The sequence below is a fragment of the Loa loa genome (genome assembly GCF_000183805.2).
Source record: "Loa loa unplaced genomic scaffold supercont3.349, whole genome shotgun sequence".
NCBI lineage: Eukaryota > Metazoa > Nematoda > Chromadorea > Rhabditida > Onchocercidae > Loa > Loa loa.
In genome coordinates, this window is record NW_018108529.1 from 51,524 (window position 1) to 65,617 (window position 14,094).

At 32.1% G+C, this 14,094-nt stretch overlaps 3 protein-coding genes across 3 annotated transcripts in view; 1 reads left to right on the forward strand and 2 right to left on the reverse strand.

The window, feature by feature from the left end:
- LOAG_18530 (ABC transporter) overlaps nt 1–4,201 on the forward strand; it is a gene marked incomplete at both ends in the record, with an annotated part of 14,947 nt that extends 10,746 nt beyond the window's left edge. Inside the window, 10 exons of the mRNA XM_020451193.1 lie at nt 539–671; nt 833–995; nt 1,362–1,512; nt 1,659–1,825; nt 2,072–2,213; nt 2,449–2,583; nt 2,860–3,056; nt 3,422–3,518; nt 3,670–3,756; nt 4,097–4,201. Of these exons, the coding sequence (XP_020305047.1) occupies nt 539–671; nt 833–995; nt 1,362–1,512; nt 1,659–1,825; nt 2,072–2,213; nt 2,449–2,583; nt 2,860–3,056; nt 3,422–3,518; nt 3,670–3,756; nt 4,097–4,201 (1,377 nt within the window). The remainder of the gene's footprint in view (nt 1–538; nt 672–832; nt 996–1,361; nt 1,513–1,658; nt 1,826–2,071; nt 2,214–2,448; nt 2,584–2,859; nt 3,057–3,421; nt 3,519–3,669; nt 3,757–4,096) is intronic.
- A 1,650-nt stretch (nt 4,202–5,851) lies between these two features.
- Nucleotides 5,852–8,748, reverse strand: LOAG_07765 (innexin family protein; the record flags this gene model as incomplete). The annotated part of the gene is made up of 8 exons (XM_003143298.2): nt 5,852–6,037; nt 6,147–6,338; nt 6,707–6,790; nt 6,892–7,024; nt 7,300–7,429; nt 7,654–7,735; nt 7,964–8,076; nt 8,562–8,748. 8 exons carry the CDS (start codon nt 8,746–8,748, stop codon nt 5,852–5,854), a joined length of 1,107 nt encoding a protein of 368 aa, XP_003143346.2.
- A 2,476-nt stretch (nt 8,749–11,224) lies between these two features.
- Nucleotides 11,225–14,094, reverse strand: part of LOAG_18531 (FYVE zinc finger family protein) — a 6,991-nt gene continuing 4,121 nt past the window's right edge. Inside the window, exons 10-15 of the mRNA XM_020451194.1 lie at nt 13,767–13,914; nt 13,492–13,582; nt 13,032–13,159; nt 12,503–12,649; nt 12,199–12,292; nt 11,225–11,792 (exon numbers count right to left, since the gene is read on the reverse strand). Coding sequence (XP_020305048.1) covers nt 11,648–11,792; nt 12,199–12,292; nt 12,503–12,649; nt 13,032–13,159; nt 13,492–13,582; nt 13,767–13,914 — 753 coding nt within the window. The 3' untranslated portion in view covers nt 11,225–11,647. The remainder of the gene's footprint in view (nt 11,793–12,198; nt 12,293–12,502; nt 12,650–13,031; nt 13,160–13,491; nt 13,583–13,766; nt 13,915–14,094) is intronic.

The following is a 14,094-nucleotide window of genomic DNA, read 5'->3' on the forward strand; positions in this document are numbered from 1 at the left end:
AGTATTTCTTATAATTAATATTCTGTTTCAGATAACATATTTTAATAGTTACTGCTATTATTATCATTTCATATAACATTCATGGCAGTTGGTCATTTTGTTATTACTCCTTACTATTCTGCTTCACTTTTCGTTCTACTATTTTAGTGCTGGGTAAACTTCCTTTTTTTTTTATAAACGTTCCAGAAGAAAAAAAAAAACTTCTGAAAGTTCAATCAATAATTTCATTTCTTTTAGCTTATCACTAATTTCTCTCACCTATGTGTGTCAAGCACTCTTCAACCTACCATCATTAGCATATATTGTTATTGGTATTGGATTTTTTTTTATCGGCGCAAATTGCACCACTATAGTGATTTTCTTAGAGAATCAATTGTTAAAGGTTACCCAGTTTTTTTCAAATCTGGGAAATCTCAGATTCTTTCAATTATTTTTTGTTTAAATCTCAAAAAGATTTTTAATAGAACTTTGGAAGTATTGAAAAATAATATTCATTCTGTATTGATGGAAGGAATTCGAAATGATTTAACATTTTTAGGATGAAGCGCTAATAATGGCTTATAAAATTTGTAGTGTATTGTTTATAGCATTTCCCCATTACAACCTTGGAATGGCTGCTTATCGCCTGAGTTTTGTTGGTGTATTACGAATGCAAAGTGAACTATATCTTAGTATGTTTCAGTATTATTTCTGTGCAATGGTACCATTCGAGTGTTTTTATCAGTTTCTTAAAAATTGATATTATTAAAGGTGACTAAATAATGTCAAATGCATCCGCTGATCTTATCACTTTTCCATCTTCATTATTTGCTAATGAACTTTTGAATTTCAGAGGATATAAATCGAAAAGATCAAATTAACTATCTACCGTTACCCAATCCGCTTGAGTGGCATTTAATGGGAAAGCATTTAATAGCACTTATCATAGAATTTTGTTTCTGTTCACTGATCTTACTCTTAATTGAATATCGTCATCGTCTGAGCTCATGGATAAAGTAGGTAATTTGCATGTTAACAAAGGATGGACAGTACTTTAATTAGTCTTTGGTAAAATTTTTTTAAATTATCATCCGACGAAGTTCTATAACTGTTAATTCATTTAAGATTAAAGGAAATCGCTACTGTTAGCAAATTTGTTGAATTTTTCAAAGTTTTAAAGAAAAAAGGAGCATAATTCGGGAAATAAGATTTTGCAGCAAAACATCTGACAAGTAACTCACAGATGAAGGTGATATCAGCAGCCTATGATAATGATGAGGAACATAAGTAAGGTCAAAAGTCATCGGTTGATCTGTTGAAATTTTTGGAATCTAGTACAAATGCATTGATAAATTTAGTTGGTGATGCTGAAATATCTGCAGATATCGCGAATCTGTGCAGACAATGCAACTGATTGCTAACACAGAAGAGTCTGAATTGGATGAAGACGTTAAGATGGAACAAGTACGAGCAGATGGATTAAGTTTGGAACCAAACGATGACCATAGACTGATTGTTAACGGTGTATCAAAGGTATAGAACAAGTTGTGGTCATTTTTTACAGTTGAAAACTTGCTACCATTTTAATATTTTCACTTTAATCAGCTATGGTCACTTCTTTTAGTTGAGAATTTGTTAACAATGCATGAATGACCCTGATGATGACATTTTGTTTTTAGTCCTATGATGGACAAACATTAGCAGTGCGTAATGTTTCATTCGCGGTCAAAAATGGTGAATGTTTCGGACTATTAGGTGTAAATGGAGCCGGTAAAACGTCAATGTTTCGTATGTTGACCGGACAAGTACCGATTGGTGCTGGAGATATACTTATTAACAGCAAAAGGTTTCTATTCCGGAAGATTTTTCATAATTTTTACTGATTAAAAGGTAAAACGATGAAAGTTTATTCATTTCCTTTGCTAACTTATTATTTTTTGTAAATTTTTCAGGAAAAAATATTCTCTTCCATGACAATATAAACACTACCATCACTTATTAATTGTTATTATATATTTCTTAGAAGAAGCTAATATCGGATGAAGATTTGCTGAGTAGAAAAAAGCACAAGAAAACGACAATAATTTTTTAGTATTCAATGTATGAGTTCAAGTAGTTTGACCAGTTTTGGCTACTGTCCACAGTTTGATGCATTAAATCCAAAATTAACAGCAAGGGAACATCTTCGTCATTATTCGCTTCTTCGTGGTATCAAGAAAGACGATGTTGATATGGTAAGCTATCCTGTCATATTTATTGACAATGATGACATGAATGTCATTCATGGCGATTTCTCCGTTGGCTTATTTAACGCTCAGCAGATATTATATGTTTGACTACTCTTAACATTCCATAGTTATTATTGCTTACGTAACATGAAATGATGATTGATTCAACGGAAAACACATCAAACTGAATTAGTTTTTTCTTTCGTAATTTCAAAAACTTATCATTTGCTACCAATTTTAGGTGATAAATTGGGCACTGAATGAGCTACAATTGAATTCTTATGCGGATGAGATTGTTTCAAATTATTCCGGTGGTAATAAGCGCAAATTATCAGTTGCGATTGCTCTTGTGGCCGATCCGCCATTATTACTGCTTGTAATCTAATTTTTAAGTGGAAAGAAAATGAAATAAATTTGACTTAACCAATTAAAACATCGAATGACATTTCGTTCGTTCCGATAATTCTCAAATCTATTCATCCATCCTTCAAATCTTTAGTATATCTCAACGATACTGAAATATGACTGAACAAATATGATAAAAATTACTTATTTAATCAATCATGCATTTACCGCCTTATTAAGATTATTTCACAATCATTTCTTCTTCATTATACTTCTAATTTCAATTTTCGCTTTCAAATTTTTGAAGGACGAACCGAGCGCTGGAATGGATCCATTAGCTCAACGTTTCATGTGGAATGTCTTGCTAGCACTACGAAAGAATAAACGTGCAATGGTGATAACATCACATAGCATGGAGGAATGTGAAATACTTTGCAATCGAGTAGCAATAATGAATCATGGACAGCTTCGATGTGTCGGATCAATTCAACATCTGAAACATAGGTCTTCATCTTTTTGTCAATCAATATTGATATGGAATAGATTTAACTGATTTAAGTATCTAATTTTATCTTTCATGCTCCATTAATCCTGAACTGTTTGAGAAATGTATCGAACATTGAAAGTATTTCTTTTCTCGCCCCTTTAACCTGCTATTTTTTAGTTTATTATCTTATTATCATAAGAGATTCCAGTCGTTGAAGTAGCACTGACAACCAACTCCTATCACTCCTGTTCATTTTATTATTAGGAATATTAGAAGTTTGAATGATAATATTACTCGATATTACTACAAAGTAATTGGTGTAATTCATCACATTTGATATTTTTGCTATCAGATCATTGATTTTAAGAAAGATGTTTTTTAGATTTGGTGAAGGATATACACTAACAATCAGATTACCAACGAATGAAAGTATCAGTAAAGTTCAAAATTCCATGAAAATTCTTCTGCCTGCTGCACGAGTAAGTTTTCAAAACTGCAATGTATTAAAGTCTCAACAAATTTTCAGGTGTTAAAATTGTAGATTTTGGTGGATTATTATTTCGCTTTCTGCTTCAAGTTGCCAACTGCACTTCTTTCAATCTCACCTTACTAATGTCTAGTTTTTTTCAGTTGGAAGCTGTACATTTTTTAACTATGTTTTATCAAATCCCGAATGTATCTTGTACCATTGCAAACGTATACGATGTGATATGCAAAGTTAGTTATTGATTGGGAAAATTATGAATAAGAGACTGGACCAAAGTCATTAGTTCTATAATAGAAATAGAATGAGAGACTGAAGAACTCCGTTAAAACAGTTTTCAAGTTTTGACCTCGTTTTGGTATCGTTGAAAAACCAAACTTTAATTTAAATTTATTGAATTTATTACAGATATACTCAAATTATATTTCAATTAAAGCATAATGTCTCATTTCAAGCTGGATTTAAATTATAATCCTGGATTTCAAATTCATCGAAGATTTAGCAGTTTAAATTAATGGCATGACATTACGGAGTAATTAGCAGTTCATTATAATTAAATACGAGTCGTTATAGATGCAAGGAACTATACAAATTGATGATTATTCATTATCGCAAACAACATTGGATGATATGTTTGTTTCATTTGTCAGCACCTCGTCCAATAAAAATGATGGTTGAACAATACCATCAAATGTCAGTTGAATTCAGTGGAAGTCAGCAGTGTTCTCGCTACTTTGTTGAAGCATTTTTTTGTCTTTTCGAAATCCTCCCAGTAATTATTTATTTAAATTGTAAAGAAAATGTTTAAACCAAGAGTTAGAAAAATAATTGGAAATCGTTTAAAATCAAGTAGTAATTACAAACTAAAAATATTCAAGAAGAAAACCAATCTCCACGTTACTTCTAACACAAGCGTTCATTTTCATTTCTCTTTGATCTATGATGAATCCACACTGTAACTTTGCAGCTTTATTCTTATAACGTACATTGTTGGCAGAGTATTCCTTTCACTTTTCTCTTCTATTACATAGAATTTGAAAATCGTGACTTCAGACACTCTCCTTTTGCTTCCACAATCTCACATAAGATTTCTCTAAAGAGACCTACTTTTCGCACTGATTGGTAAATGATCTCATAGAAATTACCAATGGTCCATTATCGTAATTTACGTTGTTTCTGTTATTACCTTCATTTTTCCATTAAATTTATTTCATAAAGGTAAAATTTTAATACTTTGCAAATATTATCTTATAAAAGAAATACCATACCAAACCATATGCCAATAAAGCGCTTTCAAAATGGAGAACGATTACATGTTGCAACTTACTATACCACACTTGAAAGAACAATTTTCTTTCATTTCTTTGCCCTAACTTGTCCTACATTAAGTTATATGTCAATTTCTCAAAAATCCTTAAGTTTGCTTGTACATGATAAATCAATTGTTACAATAAAGACAAATAGTTCAGGCTGCTAATGCTATAACTTCATGATCTTTAGCTCTGCTTTGTTCACATCTTTTTACATGTTACTAATCTATCTTCTAAAACAGTTCGTGGATCACTACTTAATCTTGAGGAAAAAAAAAACAAGTTATAGTAGCTAGTAGATACGCATCACTACGCATTTTTTCGCACAACTGGACCAAAAGCATTAATGCCTCCAAGCCGTGAGTTTGGAGACGAAGGCGCATCGCCAATAAAGTTCTATAAATAGTATGAATATTACTGAGATCTTGCAACGAACATTTAATTCATTCTTTATTTTGCAAAAGTGCAAGGAACGGATGTTCATGAAGAAAATGTACCTATCATTATTAGATTAAGTTTGGTCTATCTCGACTTATATTCTTCACTTCTTATCTACTACTATGGTAAGTTAATCAGTTGAAAATTTGAAAAATTGATTTTTTCTTCAAAACGGCAACACTTACTTGATCATCATATGTTTCCGCTCGAACGTAGTGATCCCTAGAAAATGTTGCTACGACATACATTGAATTTTAAGTTAGTCTGCGAAATAAAGATTTTGCTATTATGTTATCCTTCGAGAAATTCTCATTACTTTAAATGCACATTAAAATTAGAAATATCATCGTGGTAGCTAATACTAACAGGAAAATTTTGAAATTTAAGGGATATACATATTATCAAATGATGTTCTTATATCCTAAGTTTATCTCCAACTGTCATAAGTGTATTCATATAGTTCCAATGTTCAAAAGCTTTGATTAAATATGAATCAATGAATACCTAATGGCTTTGCTCAGAGCACTGAAATACGCTTCGAGTTCGCTAAAACTTTCTGGCTCAAAGTCAATAAAAACAGTTAATGTACCAACCTTTTACATCTGTTCATAATAAACCAAATTTCACGCGTGAGATCACTTGCAATTAATCCATTAACGCGGTCCTTTATAAACGACAGCAACAATATTCCATCAGGGCGGAGTACGTTTTCAGTAAAATTCAATAAAGAGCGTTTATCATTCGCATCAATGTAGGTATCACTAGCCTGAATGTCGCAAGAAGAATTACAACAAAGCTCCAAAATATTCCATATTTTAATTTAAATTGTAACCATAAATTACGATATTTCAAAAAATTTGAGAAGGTGGAAATACCTGTAACAAAGATAATACACGCGTGTAATGTAGATATGGGCAAAGCAGAAGTAACGTAGAATTTATTGCACTCACTGCGTCAATCAGCACCAGTGATAAAAGCCAGAACCAGAGTACCAAGTATAATTTTTCATTTAGCGCATTAATCATCAAAAAACACTGCATCGTGTGAGTATTTAGCTGGCCGATTTGCTGAAATCGTTAGTATTTTTACAGTAGTAAAATTCAAATAAATTCATATAATTATTCAGGTACATAACTCATTTATTCGCTAACATTATTAATTAAATCTATTCAAGTTAATTTCTGTAATTTGAAATAGTTAGGAATTTTATTTTTAGTTAAACGAATAGCCCACTAATCACGGGATAAGATTAGTTGATATGTTTTGACAGTTAACATTGCAAATAAGCCTCTTTTGAGTTCATGCTTAAAAGTGTCCAACCTAATCATATCGTTTATGCCAGCAAGTAAGCCTAGTTCTCCGCATTACAAAGTCCTCATTTTTATTCATAGCACGACTCAACTAGAAGTATTATAAAAAGGACATGTAAGCGTACAGCAATTTTGACATCGCAGAATGTTACCCGTGGAAATATACCCGATGTCTTCCAGTCGTTACCTTTAAGCATTTCCTCCATAAACTGGAATATGTCATAAATGGACATCCTTAAAGAAATGATTATTCTCCATATCCTTGAAAATTTTTCAAATTTTAATGAATTTGTAGCAAACTGGAACTTACACGGTAGCCCCAAAGCAAACAACCATCACCAACGAAATTATTTATGAGTAAAACTTGACATAAGCAACTGGTAAAATAGAACCATTTTACGACCGCATAAAAGTGATATGTCGAACAACACTCAGCAGTCTGTCTTCAAAAAAAGCAAAGGAAAAAAATCAGATAGAAATTACAAGTTCAAAAGACATTAAAAGTAGCCATCAACAATGTCGCTTCACAGTGAGTGCTTTGCCATACCACTTTTATATTTCATAGTTTAATATCGCAAGCTGCATATTTCTATTAGAAGTTTCCTTTTGCCATAAGGTAACTGTTATACCGCTAGCAGGAAGAGTCGTATTGAAACAGCAAGTCAAGGTGGTAAGTGAAATTGAAACTATAACCTTAAAATCAACCATTCAGGCTCACCTCATTTGCTTGTACTTGATATATCCAACTGCAAGGTTAGCGACTCTTCTGAGATGCTTCCGACGAACTGACAATGTCGTAATAGACGGTAATTCCATTGCTTCTTCCAGAACACAACGCATATCCAAATCTACATCGTAATTTTAAATTAATTTGAATTAAAAAAATTAATTGGTTATCGTATTCAGTGAAGCGAACTCATGTAAAACAATAATTCTGTCGTTCCTGACTATATCTTGAATTAAGTACAAGAAATTAGGAAAGTATGAGTGAAGAAGGTAGGCCAAGCTTTTCTGAATCACGGTTATTTTATTAAACTTGGAAAGTGACAAAAGAAAAATCAGTATTACTTACCACGTGTTGCTATAATAATGTTCCACAAAAATTTTGGCAAATAGCAAAGCAAAGCCTGCAGTAATAATACATAAGGCACCCACTGAAATAGAATTTCTTATAGGGTTAACTTTAGCGTGTGCAATTTGATCATATAAATTTGTCAATTTTATCATATTAAATAGGTGTCTTTTATCCCAAATATGATTAAATTTCATGTAGCATGCTATTAATACCTCTACTTAGCTTATTTCCTTGTTTAAAACAAAAACATAATTGGAATTCCAGAATGGAATATGTCCAAAACAGGAGAACTTATCTGATAATAGACAATTTCCTCTTTAAGAACATTCATTGCTTCACCTTTTACAATAATTCTACTTGTATTTACCATATATGTATTGCTTACGAAACAGTAATCCTGTACATATTCAACCCATGTACCTACAATCATTTCAGGTAAAAATTTCTTCAAAATCAACTATTTGAAAGATTAAGACAATCCAGGAACTTTTAAAACACAATACGATATATTTAGCCATGTTCCAAAACGTGAAAACATGCAAACAACAACGTTACTATCAATATGCATAACTCATTCTAATCAGTAATACTGATATAGTTATCACAAGTGTCAACACTATTCAGCGCACCTATCCAAATAACCCGGTCTTTTTCTAATGAATATATTCTCTATTCTTATTTCACTTTAACTTCATTTGGAATTCTCATTTTATTTTCGCTGTTTTGATTTGAAAATTGCAAAGTCTTTATGTAATTCTTTAGGTCTAAATTTTTATTTAAAAATGACAAAACTATTTCAATCATTTCTTAAAATCTTAGAAAATACAAATCAAGATATTGTTCGGTTCGCAACAATTTATATCTGGAGGAATTTTAAATTTATGTCAACAAAGCGAATGGCGAACCTGGGAAGTGTGTAGGTGCCATACACTGAATTGCAGTACCGAAATGTTGTTTTGCTCCTGTAAGTGTTGCCAGAAACATGAATAGACCCACTGTATACACATAATTCAGGCGATCCACGAAATCGTCTGTAGGATCCGAATGTGCTGACACAAATTTGCTTGTTATTTCTTCAGGCCATACAAACATCTCCAATATTTTCCTCTTTGAAATTCAATTCTAAAATAAGCTTAAGCCTAGATCTGCTCTTATAGAATACAAAAATCCAATAAATCCTTAGAGTGAAAATTATTGATTTTTAGCAAATTTACATAAAACTAAAACATGACGTGTGCATGTCAAACGATGTTATACCTTATATGACAAAGACATGTTTTCCCAATCTCCATTAACAACAAACACAAAATTACACGTCAAGTCTATCCTCATTCTATTCAGCGCAATCTGAATGAATAAATATGACGTAAGTTTACATGTTCAGAACGCTAAATAAACCACTGTTCGTTAACGAAATGATGCCTTTTACATATTATAGTAGTAGTGCCAAAGGATTTTGAAATATCTAATCGAATAGTTCCTTTCATACGCTCTTTTCTAAATGATAACATTTCTAGCTTACTGAAAACATAATGATTCACGTAACCCACGTCATATATACAGATGTACGTCAAAAATAATGGGAAAGAAATGAAAACGGAACAAATACAAAAGAGAACTGACAAGCGCAACAGCCGCCTTTTAACCGTTTGCATATCGCACTGTTGAGAGTGAACGTAAAGGAAATACGCAGAAAAAAAAGCGAACGTACACAATACGGACGTACGTGGATATTCATTCAAACGTACGCAAATCTTCATTAAACGTACGCAGATAATCATCCAAACGTAAGAATAGTATCACCATTGTCAGCAAGGATGACAATAGATTACAAAACACTGACTGGTTAAGTAACAATATGTTTGTTTAGTCAATCTCTTAGCTTTTTTGGACACTGGCTGACATACAACGCTACCTCCTTAACTTGGCCATACCTTCTTTTCCATGACCTTAGCCATATCTTCACTTCTTTTCAGCCATGATATGCAAGATGTATTCAGTTTCGTTAGCGATATATCTGACCAACTTTTATTGAAAAATTTATTCCAAAGGATATACCAATGAACTTTTGAGAACTTCATTACATTTAATGAATGAATTTAGTAGCATCAATAAAGTTCAAATAATCTTCCGTGACCTTTTCATCCGATTTAACACAATGCACCTGAACAATATTCTTTAAAGTAAGAGTCCAGAAATAAGACTACCATTTCTCATTGCTTCATTCATAGCTACCGTAATCTGACTATTAAGTTCTCAAAAATTATCACCGATCCTTTATAGGGGAATAAATGAATTTAAAAAATAATACTAACTTACTAAACAGTCTAATTTGACTTTTTTTTTAAAAATATCTTGACATTAGTGTTTAGATAGTTTGACCTATAACTGAACTGACTTTGCTTGCTTTATTCAAGAATTCGCGTTCTTTCAGTGTCAAATCCAAACCTCTTGGCGTATATTCCGGCAACACGAATACTTTCTGAAGCTCAACCTGAGTCAGAAATCTGCTCATTAACCGCGGTCTACCATCGTTGCATGAATCCTCAATCAATAAGTTGGTGGAAATTTTAAAATCCACTCTTTTAAAAAATCACAAAGGTTCGTTTCCAAGAATCTAGTTTTTTTTTCAGTTTTTGACATTTTGAAAATCCAGAAATACTAAAATTTGTTTTTCCATCGAAATGGAAATTTTGAAATGTATTGTTTAAATATCCAAAAGCATATTGAAATAACTTCCCTCACCAACAAATCTCGATCTTCCAGAGCATCACTGGATGACTTACGGTAAAAGTCAACCAGAGTGCAGGATGTGAAGAAGTATATATAGGCGGTGACAGAAACCGCCATGAGTAAAATTGAGATAGGCATGAAAACCAGTACTGCATACCAGGTCTAAAATTTCATACCTTCCACATTCTGTTTTATTCTAAAAAATTAAGCTATCAGATTTATTGCTATCTTTTCAAATATTCTAGCACAGTGTATAAGTTGTCTGGTCTGTATGTTGATAAAATCTGATCTGTAATAAGCCAATATAGGATATTAGTCTAGATGAGGATGAAGCTTCATGAATAAGACTCCACATTTTCTTAACATTTTTCGACTAGCTTGACTACTGTTCACAATAAGATGTTTAGGTTGGAACTTCATGATGCTATGAAAAGGGATGTAAACTGACCCAATAATCAGGTAACAGAGGAGCCATATATTCGTGACCGCTCTTCACCTCAGTTCAACATCGAATGAGAAAATGATTTATAATTCTTATTTCGTTCTACCGGTAATTTTGTGACAATCAGCAATAACTACAGACATAAATTAACCTTTGAATCGTCATCAACTGTTTCCTATAACGTTCCATGTCCTTTATCATTATGCTGGTTTTCAGGTCAAAACCTTTTTACCAACCTTCTGCTTTTCTCTCATTTTACTTCAATCCTCTTTTAAAATGAAGATCTCTTCATGATTAGAAGAGGGAAGATAAAAAAAGGCGAAGGTTTCAGGAAAAAGCGAGGATTATATTTCTGACAAGAGAGACCACACAATAAATGAAATATTTATTTTTCCTGGAAATGTTATTCAAAACTGAATTATTCTGTTTCAGGAGTTGAGAAACAAATTATACAAATCCGGCCAGAGCCTGTAAACAGAAGTTACACAGCTGGATAAAAAAAAGTAGCAAAATATAAATCATGATACAATATTTAGGAAATGTATCCCAATACTCGAATGTATAAATAAATATTCGTAGTAAACAACAAAAAACAAGTTCTTTAATTACATACTGATTGGCTATCAATGAAGCTGGCTTGTGATATCTTTAAAACAATCATGAAGCTATGGAAAAAAAAAGAGAAAAACTGATCGCGATAAAATCGAAATCATCGCTACGCTTCCATAATTAAAGATCTTGATAACTTATTTATAATGCAGAAGATATGATCGAATTTTTTCATTTTTCTCTTCAAAGCACGCTCTTAATCTTCCTTTAACTTTTATTCAAATACCATACGTTTCTCATGTTAAGAATATCACCACAAATTTGACAAACTCTAACCGGTTTCTCAATACCGTATTTAAATATGGGCACTTCTTGTTCCGAACAACTTGCGCACACCAATCGTCCACAATGCCTAGAGTGTTTCATATTGTGGAGGTTTAAAAAATTACTCACCTCAGATATATTGCTTGAAGTTTGTAAAAACCATGTAATTTTAGGAGTCATCGCTTTACAATATTTCAGTAAAATGTATTTAATTTTCATATATGAAATTTTTGTTTTATGCGCAAGATCTAGAGATTAATAAGGGACTTGTACTAAAACACTTTTTCAAAAAGACAAGTAATTAGGATGAGGAAGAGTACATAAGTCGTATACAAATTAGTAATATAGTAAACGGACGAGAAAAGTAAAGGTTGTGAATGAAAAGAATGAAATTAAACAAACAAAGCATTGCAAAAGGACACTAGTTACCTCTAATCAGATGACTTGTTCAGTCACTTGAAAACCACTCATATGAAAAAAAAAAATAAAAGTACCTGCAATGATGTTTTCGCACTGTCAGAGAAAATTTCACTTCACACTCCGAACATGAATGGCCGTCAGCCCAACACGGTTCACGCTCCAGTTTATCTGAAGTATTATTTTTAAAAACTTTTTCCACGTTCTGTCCCATGAAATATACTAAGAAGATTGGAACCTTTTTTCTTAATCATTTCTTAGGAGCTCTTAAAAATATCTTTAAAGAATCAAAATTTCTGATAAATCCCTTTTACATGAATAAGTACTTCAGTTCAACTTTATAAGTAACAGCAAATTTCGAGATCAATAAGTGCAAACTACCCAATAATGAAAAAAGAAGCTGTTTTGTTGGCGTCACATGTTTGAAAACTGAGATACCAGCCTGAGTGACAATGCCCAAACAAACACCTTGACGTAGCAGTGCATGGCACATATTTTCATTTCCTTTCAAATATGACAACAAAAACACTGCAAGCAATAAATGCGCAAGTAAGCCTTATATTTGATGTGAACAATTGCATTCTAATTGTAAATAAAATAATACTGTGAGAACTAAGCTGTCTACAAAATTTGAATTGATATTTGAAGTATTCAACAAGTCTTCATAAATTAAATAGATCAAGATACATTCTGAATTCCAAATACTTTATCGATTTTTTAAGGTAATGCACTTTTAGTAACAGTAGTACAACACCAGCCACCGGAAGGAAAAAAGTACGGTAGCAGCCATTAGAAGGAAAGAAACTTAGTGGTGTCTTGGGACGTATACAAATGCGCATTACAAAGGGTTTTGTAGTTTAAACTATATTCAAATTTGCTGAAACTTAAATTCAATAAAGTAAAAGGAAACCTGTAAATCCATCCACATCTTTTGCATCCAAAGGAAACTGCGGATCAGCGTTCAAAAACATCTGTAGTATATCCAAAGAATTTGTTCTTGACAAATCTCCAGTAGTAAGGAACAAAGCATTTTGTTGCCTTGAAAAATACTCAATTTCTATACATTTAAATTATTTACAACAATAAAGATAAACAAATATTTAATCTCTGGTATGTTAATTGACGGCAAAACTGAAGACCAGTAAGCAATCAATCATAAGTTGTGTGGTCCTGAGGTAGGTAGCCTAAATCACTAGTTTTTCTGAACTAATAAATTAAAATGGATGGCCATCATCATGAGTAAAAGACAATACACAGTCATATGCAGTGTGTAATCGTATTATCACGTATACACTAATCATCTTGATGATATTTTCTACGGAAAAGAACTTTCTATAAATTACTACACACAAGCGAACATCAAAACTTACTTTTTATTCACAGCACGCAAATTTATCCGCGAGTCGCTAATTAGAACATTAACACAGGCTACACTTCCTTCTGATACCGCTCTATGCAACGCTAAAATCTTCAACAAATATTCGAAACGAGAAAACAATCACTATCGAAATTAGCGCTTTGTTTATAGTACATGAATAATTCCAGGAAATGTTATTATTTCGCAAAATTTATATGAAACTGAACTCAAATTTGATTTAAATTACCAGCTAAATTAGCTAAAATGACTGCGTTAAAATTGACTTACGAGTGTTGCCAAATACGTCTGGAATGTTAGGGTCGGCACCATTTTCCAGTAAAATCATACATAACGCTTCGCGATTATTATATGCAGCAACATGTAGAGGCGTAAAGCCATCAGCACTGGCTGCGTTGACATTAGCTCCAGCTAAAATCTGCAACACATCTCGCTGATTTATCCTACAATCAATCACTGACAACTCAATAGGAAGAATAAAGAGGAAAAAGCAGAAGATTTGGCTATTTATATATAAGCATATATATATATATATATATATATATATATATATATATATATATATATATATATATATATATATATATATATATATATA